General features: G+C 60.5%; 1 protein-coding gene across 1 annotated transcript in view; it reads left to right on the top strand.

The window, feature by feature from the left end:
* Positions 1-16,048, top strand: part of EIPR1 (EARP complex and GARP complex interacting protein 1) — a 54,696-nt gene that overhangs the window by 19,820 nt on the left and 18,828 nt on the right. Inside the window, exon 4 of the mRNA XM_037048660.1 lies at positions 14,816-14,972. Within this exon, the coding sequence (XP_036904555.1) occupies positions 14,816-14,972 (157 nt within the window). The remainder of the gene's footprint in view (positions 1-14,815; positions 14,973-16,048) is intronic.

Here is a 16,048-nt window from a genome sequence, read left to right as displayed (position 1 = left end):
GTCACCCACCCCAGCAACCTCCTCTTAATCTAGTCACCTCCGTAAAGCCACTACCCCCAAGCACAGCCACGTCCTTGGGGGCCTTGGGGGCCGCAGCTGGGACTCCAACCTGTGGACTTTGGGGACGCAACTCAGCCCCTAAGAACTGAGGCTTCTTTGATTTGCTCACTTACGCCAGAGGGTGGGAGGGGCTCTATGTGGGTTAGGTTCTGCGACCAAATGTCAGGTCGTCCCCACCCCTTCCCGTGGGATGTGACTGGAGGGTCAGACCGGCCACCTGAGGTCTGTCTGTGGGGGTATTTTGAGGGAGGTGGACTGGGGGTGTGGCCTGCAGGGGCAACGAGATAGGAGTAGGGGCGGTGGGCGGTGGGGCGCAAGGGCCATTCTGAAGCCAAAGCCTGTGCGCTGGAACGCCAGCTGCTCTGACCCGTGCTGGGCCAGGTGCGGGGGCTCCGGGATGAAAACACCCCGAGCTGGTGGGGGATGATGGGCACGGAGCCAGTGCGGCACAGGGGCAGGCCCTGTGCCAGCAGCAGCCAAACAGCCTCCGGGCCCGGGCCACAGTGTGCCTGGGTCCTCACAAAGAGCGGAACACGCTCGATCTGGGTGGGCAGGTTGAAGTGAGGCATGGAGCCCCAGACCCGGGGGAGTATCGGCCAGAGCGGTGTTTGCAAAAGGTTGCTGAGGGACGGGGAGGGGCAGAGGAGGGGCGACAGGCTCAGCTCAGTGGGGGACTGGGGGGGGCGGGAGGACTGGGGGGGCAGGGGGGCTGGGCAGACTGTGGTCTCACCCGATGACACCGCTGCTGCTTCCCTGCCTGTCCCGCCATCATGGCGTGGTGTGTCCTGTGGCTCACCAGGCACAAGGCCACGGGAAAGTCGCTCTTAAAAAGATGAAAGTGCCCTACAAATGAGGAAACCTTCTCAGGGCTGGCAAGTAAAAGTTCAGGAAGCCCAAAAGAGGCTCTTTGAAAATAAAGAATAGTGAATGCAAGGGCAGAGTGGAGAATAATGGTAAAAAAGGCAGCAAAATGGTTTCTAAGTCGGGAATTGTAGAAGTCTTCTGTATAATCGGCGACTTGCCTAGCTCACGCGGCCGCCCCACGGAGGGAGGGTGGGTGCCAGCTGGTGTTACCGGCAGCGGGAGTCAGTCTCCACCGCATTCCAGAGCGCTTCCCACTCCAGGGCCCTGCGAATTCTCAGCGAAGGAGGGTGAAGTGTCACAAGACTGTAGATCACGCGGCTCAGGGTCCTCGGGAAGTGAGGAGAACAATGAGGGGCTGCAGAGTGGCGGCTGGGAAATGCTGCCCGCACGCCGTCTTGCACTCTGACCCCTCCAGCTTGCACCTGCTGCTGCCCGTGCGAGAGCAGAGCAGGACTGGTCGCCAACCCAGGCCCACCCAGGCCCACAGTGTGGGGTCAGCCGTGCTGCCCCTGTGGCTGTGTCGGGGCGGGCTTGGGAGGCAGGGGGAAGGGCCCTGTGGCCTACGGAGGAAGTCCCCAGGGTGAGGGTGGGGGTCGGAGGCCTCTCCTGTCCCCCCTCCCCACACAGGGAGCCCATTTTGTCCTTCCTTCTCTACCCAGGCCCCTGCTCAGCTGGCCTCCCACCTCAGCGATTAGCATTCGGCTCCTGCAGTGGCGTCGAAGCAGACCAGGCTCCCAGCTGCACTTGGCTGTGGACGCGCGGAGGGAGCTGCAGAGTGCCTGGTGTTCCCCAGCTCTGCGGCCCTGAGCCATCTCTAGGCCTCAGCTGTGTCTGAGCCTTGGAGGGTGTCACCTGGGGACTGAGGTGACTGTGCCTGCCCTGACGTGCGAATGCCAGCACCTTGTCCTCTGTTCGCCCACGCCCCGCCATGCTGCGCGGTCTGGGCCCCAGGTGCACCCGTGCACTCCGCTGCTTCCTGGCCGACCTCTCCGCCCCGCACCTTCTCCCTTTAAACCGCTGCCTGTCTCCACCTGTGTCTCCTTCCGCGTCAGCCCAGTGTCCACCTTGTGGTCACCGTCCCCTCCAACCCTCTTCCCGCCCCTCCCGAGCACAAGCTCTGTGTATGGGGTGTGGACCACTTGTCTCTGGGACTGAGGGCTGGTCCCGGCCTCGCTGGGTCCCCGGCGGGTGGATGGGTGATACCACCCTAGCCTTTCTCACTGGTTCGAAGTGAGGCTCAGGTGGACATGTGCGTCAGACGCAGGGTCACCCGAGAAACCTGGATTTCAGATACATGAGGAATAACTTTTAGTGTGAGGGTGTTCTGTGCAAAGTATTTTTACTTTTCCATCTGGCAGCCCTGGTCAGGGCACGCCCCAGCATAAGGCTTTGGTGCCCCCGCCTCCAGCGGGCTGCCCATGGGGTCCACGAGCTGACCGACAGAGGTGGGGGCCACTGCCAGCACCAGGCACTCCCTCCGGTCCGGGCACCAGGGAGCAGCTGGACGACCGTGGGAGCTCCTTGCTCCTGCCAGGTGCCCAGAACTCCGGGCAGTGGGTCCCAGGTACTCTCCCCAACACTCAGACGGCACCTGCGCAGGGAGGCCACGCCCCCAGGCTGGGCGGCCGCAGCTCTCATCCGCACCTGTAGTTGGCGCCGTTGACCGCCTGTCGCTCTGACTTGGACTTGGCAGTCAGCTTGCCTGGTCACCCTGTCCTGCACTGGGTGGCCTGATGGCAGTGTCACATCTCTGCTTTGTCTCCAGTGACTGACAGTGGGCACCGAGGGGGCGTGTCCTGTTCACACCAGGACACCCAGCCTCCCTTTGGCAGGGCGACGCTAGCGCTCCCCTTGGAAGGGCCCTGATGTCTAGATTTCTCTTTATTTTTGTTTGATGTGAAACGTTCCTGTAAAGGCTGTCACGTGGCAGCACTGTCCCCTCGGGACCTAGGAAGGGAGAACGCCACTCTCCGGGGCGACGGGAGAGCCCGCGTGCCCGCTGGTGTTCTGAGGACGCAGAGCCCTGCCTAAGCACCTGTGTGTTTTGAAAATGAACCCACTTCGGTGCCCCTAGGATGCAGACCCAGGGGGATGAAGTGCCCTGGTTCTGGAGTGGTCCCGACCTCATCCCACCGTGGGACTCAAGGAGGGTGCATGCCATTGGGTCAGAGCACACAGGCAAAACCAACCCGCAGAATCTACACGTTTCCAATGATGCCGTGGCCCCGGCGGGACCAGGTGATGGGGGTCCCCTGCTGCTTAGGGTTTCAGTCCAGCATCCTTGCAAGCACTTACCCTGGGATGCTCTGGAGGAAGTGACCCCCATGTCCCTCGTCCAGCCCCCCTGGAGCCCGCCTGCCTGGAACTGCTGTCAGTGGCCTCCTGGCAGGTTGGCTACCACTTAATCCCCAGTAGCGAGTCCCTTTGGCTGGGAGAAGGGGGACAGGAGGGGAAGGTGGGAGGTGGTGGGCACTGTCCACACTTTGGGGCCATTGCACACTCTCAGCCCCCATGGCTCAGCTGGCCCCCTGGCCCTCCATCCATCTACCAGCAGCCCTAGGGCCCCGTGCTTCCCGCACAGTCCTGGCCAGTGGGGATGTGAAGGTGGGTCTGGCATGGGCCTGGCCTGCGAACTGTGACTGTCAGTAAAGGAGGTCTGCCTGCCGGTGATCAGAGTGAGGGGCGCAGTGAGGTCTAAGTCTGGTGGGAGTCCGAGGGGGCCCCCTTTCAGGGTGTTCCTGAAGGCTCCGCCCTCTGCCAGAGCCTGGGGAGGACTTTGAGCCCTGCATCCGGAGTCTCTAAGCATCTTCAGTGCGGTGTTTCCGGCACCTTCTGGGTGTGAGCTTTGTGGCGTGACCCTCTGTGCAGGCAACAGGCCCGGGATCGGAGGGAAGCGTCTGCCCAGGGTCTCGCAGGACTTGGGTCAGAATAAAGTTTCCACACAAATCTGCTTTTTCCCCGCTGGCGACCACGCCCCCTGATGTATGGAAAACTAGACTGATTTGTGTATTTGAAAAAATCAGATGCTTTGGGGGGAAAAGAATCATAAAAAATTTAATAGTGTACCAAGATTTAAGAGATGAAAATATTTTTTAGGCATTTGTATGCCTATGAGACATTTCAGACCCAAATAGAAGTGTACCCTGTGGATTTTTTGTGTTCTATGTGATACAATACAAGCCTACTCTGAAGTTCCGATTAACTTGTTATTTTTGAGTTATCGAAACTGTGAAACGCCTTTGAGGATACATCGGTGTTTCTCCTCTTTCTTACAAGAACCTCAACAAGGGGGGGGTTCTAAGTGTCCCAGTTATTCTTTGGGAGCCACAGGCGTCCTTCAGGTTGTGGGGAGCACGCAGAACACACACCTGTTTCCTGCTGTCTGTCTTCGGGGACCCCGGGGTACTGCGCTCTGATGGTGGCTCTGGGCTAGGATCGTGCCTCTGACGTCGAAGTGATGCCTCCTGCGCACGCTGGCGTGGTCGGGCCCCCGGTGACGGCTGCCCTCCGTGACCTCCGTGAGGCGGAGAGGGTGCTTGCTGGGTCCTCTCGTCCCCAGGGACGCTGGGCTCAGAACAGAATTTCCCAGTTGGAAGAATCTCCGGGGACCCCGACCTCCTGGTGCCGCTGCCACGGGGACCTGCAGCCATGCTCTTGGGGTCCTGGTCAGACCTTCCCGGGGACGTGGACGTACTGAAGGGTTTATGCCCCGCCCTCCGCCTTGTCTGCATCAGGATCCCCGCCTGTTAACAGGACAGCAGTGGAGGGAGCCCACAGGTAGTCCTCTCCTCCTCCTCCTCCTCCTCTGTGCAGTTGGGGGCGTGGCCGTGAGGGTCTGTCTGCTGGGCAGGCCCCCCCTCCTATGGAAGCCCCGCCCAGCCCCTTTAGTCAGGTGCTCTGGATTTGGGGAGGTTGGGGTTGTTGGTAGGCACCATGTAGTTGGGTTGTATGCTTTTAAATTCATTCTGCCAACCATTGCCTTTTAATCGATGTATTTAGACTATTTAGACTTAAATTACTGATACGTGGGGCTGAAGTGTGTCACCTTATTGTTTGCTTTCTGCTCGTTCTCTTTGCCCCTCGCTGCGGTTTCTGCCGTTTGGCTTTCCGTGCATTACAGAACAGCGTCTGAAGTTCCATTTTGGTTGGTTTATGGGGTTTTGAGTACATTCTTTGTACACTTTTTTGGGTACCACAACACACATATCTAAGTTCTGAAGTCTACTCTGCGAGAAGCATGGGAACCTCACTTCCATTTAGGGCCCTTTGCCCTCCCTTTTGTAACAGTAACATCTTAAACTGCTTTTCTGTGTGCACTGACCATCGGGTATCAGAGGGGTGTGTGCCCTTTTTCTGAAACCACAGAAACGGCCTTCCCACGGCTCTGGGGGTGGGGTCGGCTGCCCCGAGACCTCCCTCCCCGCCTGTGTCCTCCGTCTTCCCTCTGTAAGCAGGTCACATTTTCCTCATCCGCCACCAGATGTGGTTTGGACCCACGAGGAGATAGGCAGTCCCTTGTGCTCTGAAGGGTGCCTGCCCTGGGCTCTAGTCCCCGTCGGCAGCCCCCCAGGCCCGCCCCGGGGCCATTTTCTGTGTGTCTGGGACGCTGCTCTGTGAGGGTGGGCCTTCCAGTGGCAGATGCCATCCGTTGTCTCTCTCGAGAATGTCTTTGTTTTCCCTTGGTCCCTGAAGGGTGCTGCACTAGACCCAGCGTTCCCAGTCGGCCGTCCGTGTGTCTCACTGCCTGCCAGGCGGGAGGCCGTGGGGAGCAACGGCCCTGGCGGCCCTGGTGGCCCCGGGAGAAGCACGGCCCTCTCCACCGCCTTCGGCAGGCAGGCAGGTGCTCTTCATCCGCGGCCCTCAGGGCTGCGTTCGGGTGGGTGTCTTCGGGCTCACCTGTGGGATGTGCTCAGCTCCTTGAGCTGCAGGCGTGCCTCCCGCCAGACCTGGGGGCCTCCAGCGGGGTTTTCCTGGACACCCCCGGCCCACCCCACTGTCCTGTGGCATCAGGGACGTGGGTGGGAGGGCACTGGCCATTGTCCGCATGGCGCCTAAGACTGTCCCTTCCATCTTCCAGCGGGTTCCCTCTGGTGCTCAGACTGGGTGTTTCTTGTTCCGTCTTCACATCTGTTGGTCTCTCTTCTGCCTCATTCATTCTGATGTCGGAACCTGTTGGCTGAGTTTTTCCTTTTGGTTATTGTATCTTCCAGTTGAGTGATTTCCAGTTGGTTCTTTTATGTCTCCTACCTCTTTGGTGAGATATTTCTGGGGTTTTTTCTTCATTTGTTACACTTGTATTTTAAGTTGCTCACTGCAGCGTTTATGTGGCGGTGGCTTTCGAACTGTCGGGATGTGCCAGCGCAGATTCATCTTGCTGTCGGCGTCAGCGTGGCTTGTCTGTTCCCACACTAGCTGCGCTTTTCCTGGCCCTGGGGAGCCCGCCTGCTCAGGGCAGCGAGCAGGCCCCGCGTGCCCACCGGCCGGGGCTCCAACAGCAGGTGCTCTGGGGCCCCACTGTCATGCGGTTTCTGGAGCTCGCCCTGTGCCGGTGGTGGGACTGCGGTGGCACAATCTTCCTGGGACTGTCAGGTCGGTGTGGGGGTGCCAGTGCGCCGCCCCTGCCTGTTCCAGGGCTGCACATTTGGGCAGGGCCCTGGCCTGCCCCTGGCTGCCCTCTGCTGTGGGATGGGGCCTGGGGCATGCAAGAGTCGTCCTCAGGAGGACTTGGCGGGGCGGGAGTGGGGGTGCCCCGCTCATCGGCCCAGCAGGAAGGACGTTCCTGGAAGTGACTGTGACGGGCACTGAGGAGCTGCTCTGGAGGGGAGTATGGATGGCGCTCAGGCCGCCCTCGGCCTGCTTGCTGGGAAGATAGATGGGACTATGCAGGTGGGAGAGTCTTCCCAGGGGGTGGGGGGAGCAGATGGGTGGGTGGCCCCTGGGTCTGTGGTCTCCCCTCCCCTCCCCAGGGCCAGCTAGGCCTGGACGGCCCGGTGCAGGGCTGGGTTGCCGGTGTGAGTTATTGCAGGGTCAGGGGCCGGCAACTCCGAGACCTGCCGCGCAGCTGTGGCCCTGTCCCTTGGCTCCCCCTGGCCAGTCTCAGTCTGCCCAGCAGGTGCTCTCCTGCCCCAGCCATGTGGGCGCCAGGACAGTGCAGGATGGTTGTCCCGCTGTGCCTTCAGTGCTGCTGGTCCTCGTGCCCTGGGGCCCCTCAGACGGTCGGGTTGCCGTCCGTACCTGTGCACTTGGGGACAGCACACGTTCACTTTCTTCAGCACCACAGTGCCCCAGCGCGGGGAGGAGGGCAGTTCAGCCCGTCTGCCTGCGGGCTGCAGACCTCCAGACCCTTTCTGCAGAGGGGTTCGAGTGGTAGCTTGTCTCCGTTACCCAATGCCCTTGCACGAGGCTTTGTAGAGTCTTGCGTTTAAAAGTGAGCAGTAGCTACTTGGGTGCTGCTCTTGCCTGGTGTTTGTCAGAGCCGGGCTGCTGTCCCCACCCAGGTCAGGCTGCTGTGAAGTCCAGGAGCTGGCGTCCGTCCCCGGGACCGAGTGGTGCACTTGGCCAGCAGAGGGCGCAGCTCATCCAAGGTTCTGAGGCCACATGCCATCACTGGTCTTCCACCTTCTCTCTGTTCCTGGGGGACCCTGGGAAGTCAGGTCGGGGCATCTCATGCAACCTTCATGGCTGCTTGTCATCTTTTCAGTGGCCTTCCTACACTTGGGGGAAATCCCTGGGTCGTCAGTCCCATTTTCCGTTAGGGAAATAAGAAATCAAGTTTTCACTTCCCCAGGGACCAGCATGGGTCCTAGGCTCTCTGTCCAAGCTGCCCCAGGAGGGGGCCGTGGGGGCTCCGCTGCTGGTGGACTGGCTGCCTTGCAGCCACGGGCGTTGGGAGAGTGGTAGTACAGGTGGTGCAGGCCAGCCCCAGCGGGCGAGTTCCTGGCTCCCAGTGGCCCAGGTGCAGCAGTGGCTGCCGGAGGTGGGCCCCTCCTGGAACCCTCCCTTGCTCAGCGGGCTTTGGGGGTGCAGCTGAGATGTGGTGGATATGCATGCACTCTAGTGGGCCCAGAAGCCCCGGGGGTGGGCCCGGACGTGCAGTAGCAGCCAGGGGTCAGCAGGCCACACTGACTGCGTGTCTGTGAGCCTGTGCCGCACTGGGTGCCGCGAGCCCTGGTGTTAGTCTCAGTGCAGTCCAGCTCTGCAGAGGAAGAAGCCAAGGCACGGCTGGAGTCCACCTGCTCACCACGGCCCGGGCATGCCCCTCCTGCAGACTCGGGCCTGGCAGCGGCTCTTCCCACCACCCCTCCCACAGTGCTAGTCCCCAGCCCTCGGTGCACCAGGCACCAGGCCGGCATCCGGAGGCCAGCCTGACGTTCCTGAAGCTCACGGCTGGGTGGGGAAGACGGACACTCACCTGCCCCACCCAGATGACACTGCGCCATGGCAGGTGACCTGAGGGGAGGAAGGTGTGTCCATCAGGGGTTGCAGAGGGACCTGCCAGTTGGCACAGAGACGGAGTTTCCCAGCCTCCCATCACCAGAGACCTGTGGAGACATTAGCAGAGCAGCTCCGTCGCCTGGGTAGAAAGCGGAGTGGGCAGTTAGGACTCCAGAGAGCTGAGTGCTGCGTGAGGTCACGGGTTTGAAGGAGGTGATGGGCGCGGCAGCCCTTGGATGGGCCCCAGCATGCTGGCAGGGAGCCCGGGCAGCCTGCAGCTCAGGAGGGTGGCCTCAGGAAGGATGTTGGGGCGTGTGTGCCGGACCAGGCGCCCAGGCTCCGTTCAGGGAGCAGCCGCGCATACATGGTGTGTGGATGCGGCCAGGAGGCCCCCCATGGCTGTGTCCTGGGCGACTGCCTGGCTAAGTGGAGTCCCGGGTGAGAGGCCCCTCCCTGTAGCCCTTCAGAAGGAGCACGCCCGGCACCGTGTGGTGGAACAGGACCCATCTCTGGGTAGAGGTCACTCCTGGTGAACGCCCGGTGAACAGCATGTGCCTCCAGTGCTGGGGGCTGGCCAGGCCTCAGGGCAGCGCCTTCCAGAGATGGGCAGGGTCGGTCTCTCCGCCCAGATCTGCACGTTTGGACTCAGGTCAAGTGGCTGCAGCCCCCACGGGCTGGGGAGTCACCGACTTGGGGGCAGGGCTGCAGGCCCTATTGCTAAGCAGCCAGTCCTGGTCTGCATCCGTTCTAGGGACCTCCTGCTGGGCTGGGCTTTGCCGTGGAGGTGCGTTCCGTGTTTCGAGGTGGGTTCTTCTATCCCTAGTAATGGCTGCTTGACCCTGTTGGCCAGAGAAGCAAGAGAACTTTCCAAGTGTCCCAACCAACCAAAGGACCAAAGGCCTTTTTCTGCTATGATGTTGGGCATTTCACAGCTGCCTGTTGGTCCGTCCACCCAGGCTGACTTTCAGAGGACTTGGATAATTTTAGGCAAGGTTTCTGAAACTTGAAAGGTCAGGGTCAGAGCTCAAGTCTGTCTGTTTTGTGACGAAACAGTGATCTGCACCAGAGACACGGAGTGGCCGAACAGTAACAGCCCTCGGCTGCCAGTGAGCAGACTGGAGGAAGTGGAGCAGCGTGTCAAGGTCACGCCTGCTGTCCTGCCTGCTGCGCTCCCCGGCGCCTCTCCTCACTGTCTGGACACGGGTCTAGAGGTTCTCCGATCCCATCAGACCTGCGCCAGTCTGGAGAGAAGAGGCATCGCCCTCGACAGAAAGCCCGGGGCGGGCAGTGCTGGCAAGGGCAGCCTCGCCTGCTGGCGTGAACCTCGAAGACACGTGTCCAGGCTGGTTCACAGGCACGATTCTCAGCGCACAGGAGGTGGCCGTGACAGTGCAGACTGCTGTGGAGCCTGCAGGAAGGGACCCAGAGTGAGCAGAGTCACAGGGGGGCGAGGGGGGAGGCTCTGAGTCACAGAGTCACGAGCTCGGGTCCCTCAGGAAGTGAGAGCCTGGCCGATGCTGGGCACTCAGTGAGTGACTGGGTGGCCCCTTGCTGGACAGGTGCCGGGGCACACGGAGCAAGCAAATGCAGCCTGGACATGAGGCTTACCAGAGCGGGGGTGTCAGGGAGCCCGGGGGTGCTGGTCCCGTGCTAGGAGGGCCATGGGAAGTGACTGCCAGGCCCAGGCAGCCTGGCCACAGAGGGACCAGCATCCTGGGCCCAACTGGGGCCAAGCTCCCCAGACACCCACATGCCACCCCACCCAGGGGCCCATCACAGAAACCCTCCAAGCCCTGAATACACAGAGAGACACTCAGGAACTCCAGCTTGTCACCAGTGGGGTGCGGGGCAGCTCAAAGTCGAGGCAGGAGGGGCCATGTGTTCTCGGAGCTGGCGTGGGATGACACGTGTGTCACGGGGACCACACAACAGGTGTGTGCGTCAGGGTGCTCGGACGTGGAACCGAGGTGCCTCCCCCAGCTGTCCACTCGCAGTTCATGGGCACGGTCACTTCTTGCCAGTGGTAACTGCCCCAGCTCGGGTCCCTGCTGCTCTTCCCCGACCCAGTGCACCTCTCGTGCTGGCCCCGGTTGTCCCTCTGAAGCAGGACACTGAGCCTTCTACCAGGTGTTCTTGTGTTGACGGAATTCTTACTCCCATCCAGGCACTCGAGGCTCTCTCGTGGCTGTGATTCCCTTGTCACACCCCAAATCGGGCTGCTGGGCACACCCCTGCCTGCCAGGCCCCAGGGCCCAGGACTCGCCCTCTGGAACGCACCTTTGCGTCTATTTCCGGGGGCCAAGTCTCCCTGACCCTCCCGCATCCTTCTCCCCTGATACGCTCTGCCTGCATGGTGGGGGCGGGGGAAGGGGGCGTGTGCTGACCCACACCTGTGTTGTGCGGCCATTTGGTTGTGTTTTACACCTTGTGGGGGTGTCTGTGTCCGACCCACACAGAGGCCCGCACACCCATGGGTGAGCCTTGTTAGTGGCGAGATGACTACAAGTCGGCTTGCAGCTGCCCCACAGACACCCACCGACTCCCAGGGCCCAGAAGCAGCCTGTCATTGTCCCGGCCTCCGAGCCGGCTGGGCAAGGGCTGGTCCTCTCCGGGCATGTCTGGGCCTGGCTCCCCGCTGCCGCCTGCCGTCCTCCCGGGAACAGTGGCTCCCCAGGTTCTGCTCTCATGGCAGCGGCACCCGTCTGCGGGTCCCGCCTGGCTGTGTGAGGGCGAGTCAGGTCTCTGCCAGGGCCACGTCCGTGTGTGCCCGTGGGCAGAGCAGGCACCTCAGCCTAGAGCAGAGCTGAGAGCAGGAGAAAGGCATCTGCCCCGCTGGAAGGGCTGTGGGTGCTCACCAGGGCAGTCACAGGCGGGGACTGGCAAGGACAGCTAGGACAGGAGGGCCCCTTTCCAAGGTGCCTGTGCTTTCTGTTTTGAGATGGAGGTCATTTAGGGAAAGTAAACAGTTTTTTTTTTTTAGCAAATGATAAAAAGTAAGTAAAACACGTGTGGTTGTGCCAGGTGCAGTACGGGTGGCCTCTGTGCTGGGCAGCCCCTCCGCTCCCTGTGGGCAGCCTTCCTTCCAACGGCTGGCTGCCGGTTGCCTCCTGGGAGCCCCACTGAGGCCAGCGGGTGCGCAGGCTGGGCTAGGGACAGGTGGTGCCCAGGAGGGGTGCGAGGGGCGGAGTCAGGTGGGCAGGGAGAGCCTCCGACCCCAGGTGGCTCCCCGGTGGCTCCCCGGTGGCTCTGACTCTCAGGTGAGGCTGCCCTGGTCGGGCCACAGCACCTGCTGCGCCTGCCGCACCTGCCATTCTCGGGGTGGAAACAGGAAGCAGGACAGAGGTCATGGCTGCTGAGCAGGCGCTTCCCTCAGCCTCCTGCTCACCTGTGTTTCCTTTGAGTTTGGCCACCTAGCACACATGCGTGTGCTAGGCGGACCACGCTCCAGGGCAGGTGGCCTTCCTGGGTGGGCACCCTGGCTCTGCTGGTCCTTAGGGCACTTGCTACCTGGACTTGTGGCCAGTGCACAGCGTCCCCAGGCCACTCTCACTCTGCGGCAGGAGTGCGGTCCCAGGTGGTCAACAAGCCACCCTCCGGGCAGCCTGTCCTGAGAGTGTGGGGTCATCTGCCTGCGGATACCAGACGTGTGTGTCCTGTTCACACTCTTCCCAGTGACTCGGTGATGGGGGGCTGGCCGTCCAGCAGCCTTGCCAGGACCTGGCGCTGCCCACTCTGTCCCACTCCAGCCGCCGTGGCAGGTGCGCGTGGGTTCCGCCTGCTCCCGAGAGTGCTGGGGCTGCGCACCCGCGAGTGCTCTTCTCCGGGGCGACCGGTCCGGCGTCTGTCCGGCTGTCTGCCCACTTGGAAACACCGTCTTCAGCTGTAAGAGTGTTTTAAATATGCATGTTCTAGATTCAGGCCCTTCTTCACACATGTGTTATGAGTATTTTCTCCCAATTTGCTTTATTTTTAAAGTGTTTTCCAGAAGCAGAAGTTTTAAGTTTTGATGATATCCAATGTCTCGTGGTGAACTGGAGTTCTAGCTTTAACAACTCCCCACGTCAGCAGCCTCTGCGTCGGTGAGGCCTGTGTCTCCGTCCTGCTTAGGTGGCTGTGCTGCGCCCCCGAGGCGGTGAGGTCATCTGCTACGCAGGGCTGTCCTCTTCCATTTTCTCCATTCTGACCCCCGGTCCCTCTGGGACTGGCCTTCCAGTGTGCGGTGAGGCAGGGCACGAGTCCGTTTCTTATATGGAGGTGCAGCTCTCCCATGTCTCTTACTGAGAGGACCCCCTGTGCCCACCCCAGGGGGGTGGCATTTTCTCTGTAAATTGGGTGGCCATCTTGAAGGTCCGTCTGGACTCCGCCTTCTTCCTCTGGGCCACTTCCCTGTTTGACACTGAACTGGTGTCATCTCAGACCGTGAGCCATGCACGTCCGCTTTGCTCTGTGGCCGTCTGGGCTGTCTTGTCAGTCCACAGTCCCACACAAGTTTTAGGGAGTTGGGGGCAGGTTGCTGGCTTCTCCACCGAAAGCCGGAGCTCTGATGGCAGCTCTCAGACATGGATGGCAGTGAACTTGGTCCAGTCCACGCACACAACACGCCCTCCATGCACAGGTCTGCACTTCCTCTCAGCAGCGTTCTCGTCTGCCGTGGATGGGTAACTAACCGTTGGTTCCAGGGATTGTTGGATGTTTGATTTTTAATGGGGTTGCTAATAATTTTTCAAATTTCACGTTCTCATTTTTTGCTAATCTATAGATACACAATTGACTTTAAGACCATTTTTTAAATATTTACTTATTTTTAGAGAGAGGGGAAGGGAGGGCGAAAGGGAGGGAGAGAAACATGAGTGCACGGTTGCCTCTCAGACATCCCCTACTAGGGACCTGGCCTGCCACCCAGGCGTGTGCCTTGACTGGGGACCCAGTCAGTGACCCTTCGGTGTGCAGGCCGGCACTCAGTCCACTGAGCCACACCAGCCAGGGCTACAATCGACTTTTAACTTGACTTTGTTTTTTTTTTCCATTCTTACCCAAGGACATGCTTGTTGATTTTAGAAAGAGGAGAAGGGAGGGAGAGAAACATTGATGTGAGAAAGAAACATCGATTGGTTGCCTCTTGTGTGCCCCCTGAACTTGGGTCATGCTTGCAACTCAGGCATGTGCCCTGACTGAGAGTCAGACTCACGACCTTTTGGTTCGCAGGACTGCTCCAAATTGCTGAGCCATACCCGCCAGCGCCAATTAATTTTTACGTACCCTCTTTGTGATCAGCAGTTTTGCTTTCTGGTTTATTACGAATGGTATGGTGTAGAATCTCTCGGGTTTTCCACACATCTAATCGTCAGTGTGCACTGCTATCTTTGTTTCTTTTCCTGATTCTACACCTCTGTTCTTTGTGTTGCTGCACTGAAGTAGTCGGACCTCTGGTACAATGTTAACTTGAGGTGGTGATGCACAGCATTCCTGTCTGGTTCCTGTCCTCCAGGGGACAGCGTTTGCTGTCCCACCCCCAGCTGTCTCAATTGCCTGGTGAATGGAGAGTCAGGAGAAGGACTTGTTTCCCCGACATCCGCGTGAAATTCTCCAAGGAAGGAAGTCGTTGGGCTGGCAATTGGCTCGATCGTTTCTTCCAGTTAGAGACATGTTCGCGGTCCCACACCCTTGTCACTTTGTGTGGGTGTTCCCTTCATTTCTCCTGCAGCCACAACAGGGTTCTCAGGCTGCTGGCTCCATTGCTGTTCAGATGAGACCCTTTTTGTCATTGGGAAGATCCACACTGTCTGGGCCCCCGCCCAGCCGACATTGCCGTGTTCTCTCCTCCTTTCCAACTCAGCGTTGCCGCTGTAGCGCTGCCTGCCCCCCTTTCAGCGGAGCCGCGCCCATCTTGCAGGTTCGGCAAGATGACTGCGTGATGGGGATGTCCATGCCCATCAGTGTCTTGCATGGACAGAGACCGTGGTGCACGTCCACAGCTCCAACGGAACTGTCCCCAGTGAGCGTGCAGGCACGCGGTTTTGTTCCCTTCAGCCCAGCCCTGTGTTTCCGACCCGACAGGGCGTGTGGGGCGACGGGTGCCTGTGTGACGCCCTCCCGCATGCAGGGCGGTGAGCAGAGACCCACTCGCTGCTAGCCTTAGGCAGCCCAGAGGCGCATTCCTGGTGTCTGTGTACCCTGCCCCACCATGCTGCCCTGTTTTTTGAGGAACCGTCAAAGAATGGAAGGAAATGAGTTTTGAGGAATTTAAATTGTTTCTGAAACAGAATGGTGGTTTTCAAACCAGGGAGAAGTGTTGAAGCTGGAGTTGGGCCCTTCCACGCTGGCTTGGGGTCTGTGGGTCCTGCGTCCGTGCTGCTGCTGCTGCTGGGGAGCAGTGGGCGTGGCCTGGGAGTGTGGGCGTGGCTGGCCGTGGGCGGAGCGTAGCCCTGGGCACCGCTGACTTTGCCTGTGTGTTCAGCTGTAGACAGCAGAGTCCTGCGGTGCGCCGCCGTGTGGAGGATGCCCGAGGAGTCGGAGCCTGGCAGCCACGAGTCCCCCGACGATGCGGCGAGCACCGCGCATGCCCTGGAGCTGCTCTGTGACCTTGACCACACGGTGCATGGGAGCACGGCCTGGTAGGTTCTGCACATGCGTCCTCCAGAGAAGCCTGTGGTGAGACTGTGGGTCGTGCACACCCACCTCTCTCCTCTTGGTGAAGAGATGCTTGTAAGTGCTCACTTCCTTTTCATTTTGGTCCCAGCTGTTTTCTGGGTTGGACACATTCATGCAAACCCTGCCCCACACTTGTGACAGAGCTGCACCCAGGGTCCTCCCACCTCAGACCTGCAGCCCAGGCCCCTGCCAGGGCGCTGACCACAGGTGTGGCACGGCACCCGGGTGCACTGCTGCGTGAGTCGCAAGCGCTCCTGAAGTTAGCCCTTGATGCCCAGGTTACGTGTTCCTGCAGGTGGAAGGCATGTCATTCTCCTGGGGGGGGGCTGCACACCGTGGACTTTGCACATGCGTGCTGCACCCCGAGCCCTCCGCGTAGTCATCCCAAGCGTATTTCCCCACATGTCACCTGCAGTGCCAGGCGCCACTCCTAGGGCTCCTGGCCTCGCTGTCCCGTGGATGGCAGAGGGTTTGCTGTGCCCACCGTGGTCTCAGGGACCCCCCTTAAGAACTCACGGCTGTCTGTGAGGTCCTCGAAACCTCGGGAAATTCAAGGGGCCGTGCTTCTAGAAGGGACTCTGGGACATAATGTCACCTGTGTTCACAGTCCCGAAGGTCACTGTGGGCCTCGTACGGCAACACCCCCATGTGTGTGTGCATGTGGGTGTTGGGGAGGAGTGAGAGTGAGAGAGCCCTGCCTCCTCCGCGCAGACAGCCCCATCCTAGCCAGCTCTGCTGGTTAATAAGTAAGTGGAGTCCAGTGGGTGTTTATTAAGCACCTGCTGCACGCATCTGCCGGGATCTAGAGGCCAAGGTGCCAGGTCAGGGGGCCTGGCCTCAGGAGCTGGGACCTCTTGGGGCCGTGCTGTGAGCGTCACTGGGGTGCAGGGTGGGCCAGAGTCCCGACTATGGTCACTAGGCTGGGGTGCTGCAGCCCTGGGGAGGAGGGGCTGCCTGTCACTGGTGCAGTTGCCAGGGGCGTCGCTCAGGGGGCGGCCCTTGGAGCTCGGGCAGAGCCGACTTCCGTCAGCGTGGCTCT

The sequence above is a fragment of the Sturnira hondurensis genome, unplaced genomic scaffold, assembly GCF_014824575.4.
Source record: "Sturnira hondurensis isolate 20B ecotype Veracruz unplaced genomic scaffold, ASM1482457v3 Scaffold0006413, whole genome shotgun sequence".
Classification (NCBI taxonomy): Eukaryota; Metazoa; Chordata; class Mammalia; order Chiroptera; family Phyllostomidae; genus Sturnira; species Sturnira hondurensis.
This window is presented reverse-complemented; position numbering and strand designations above follow the sequence as displayed.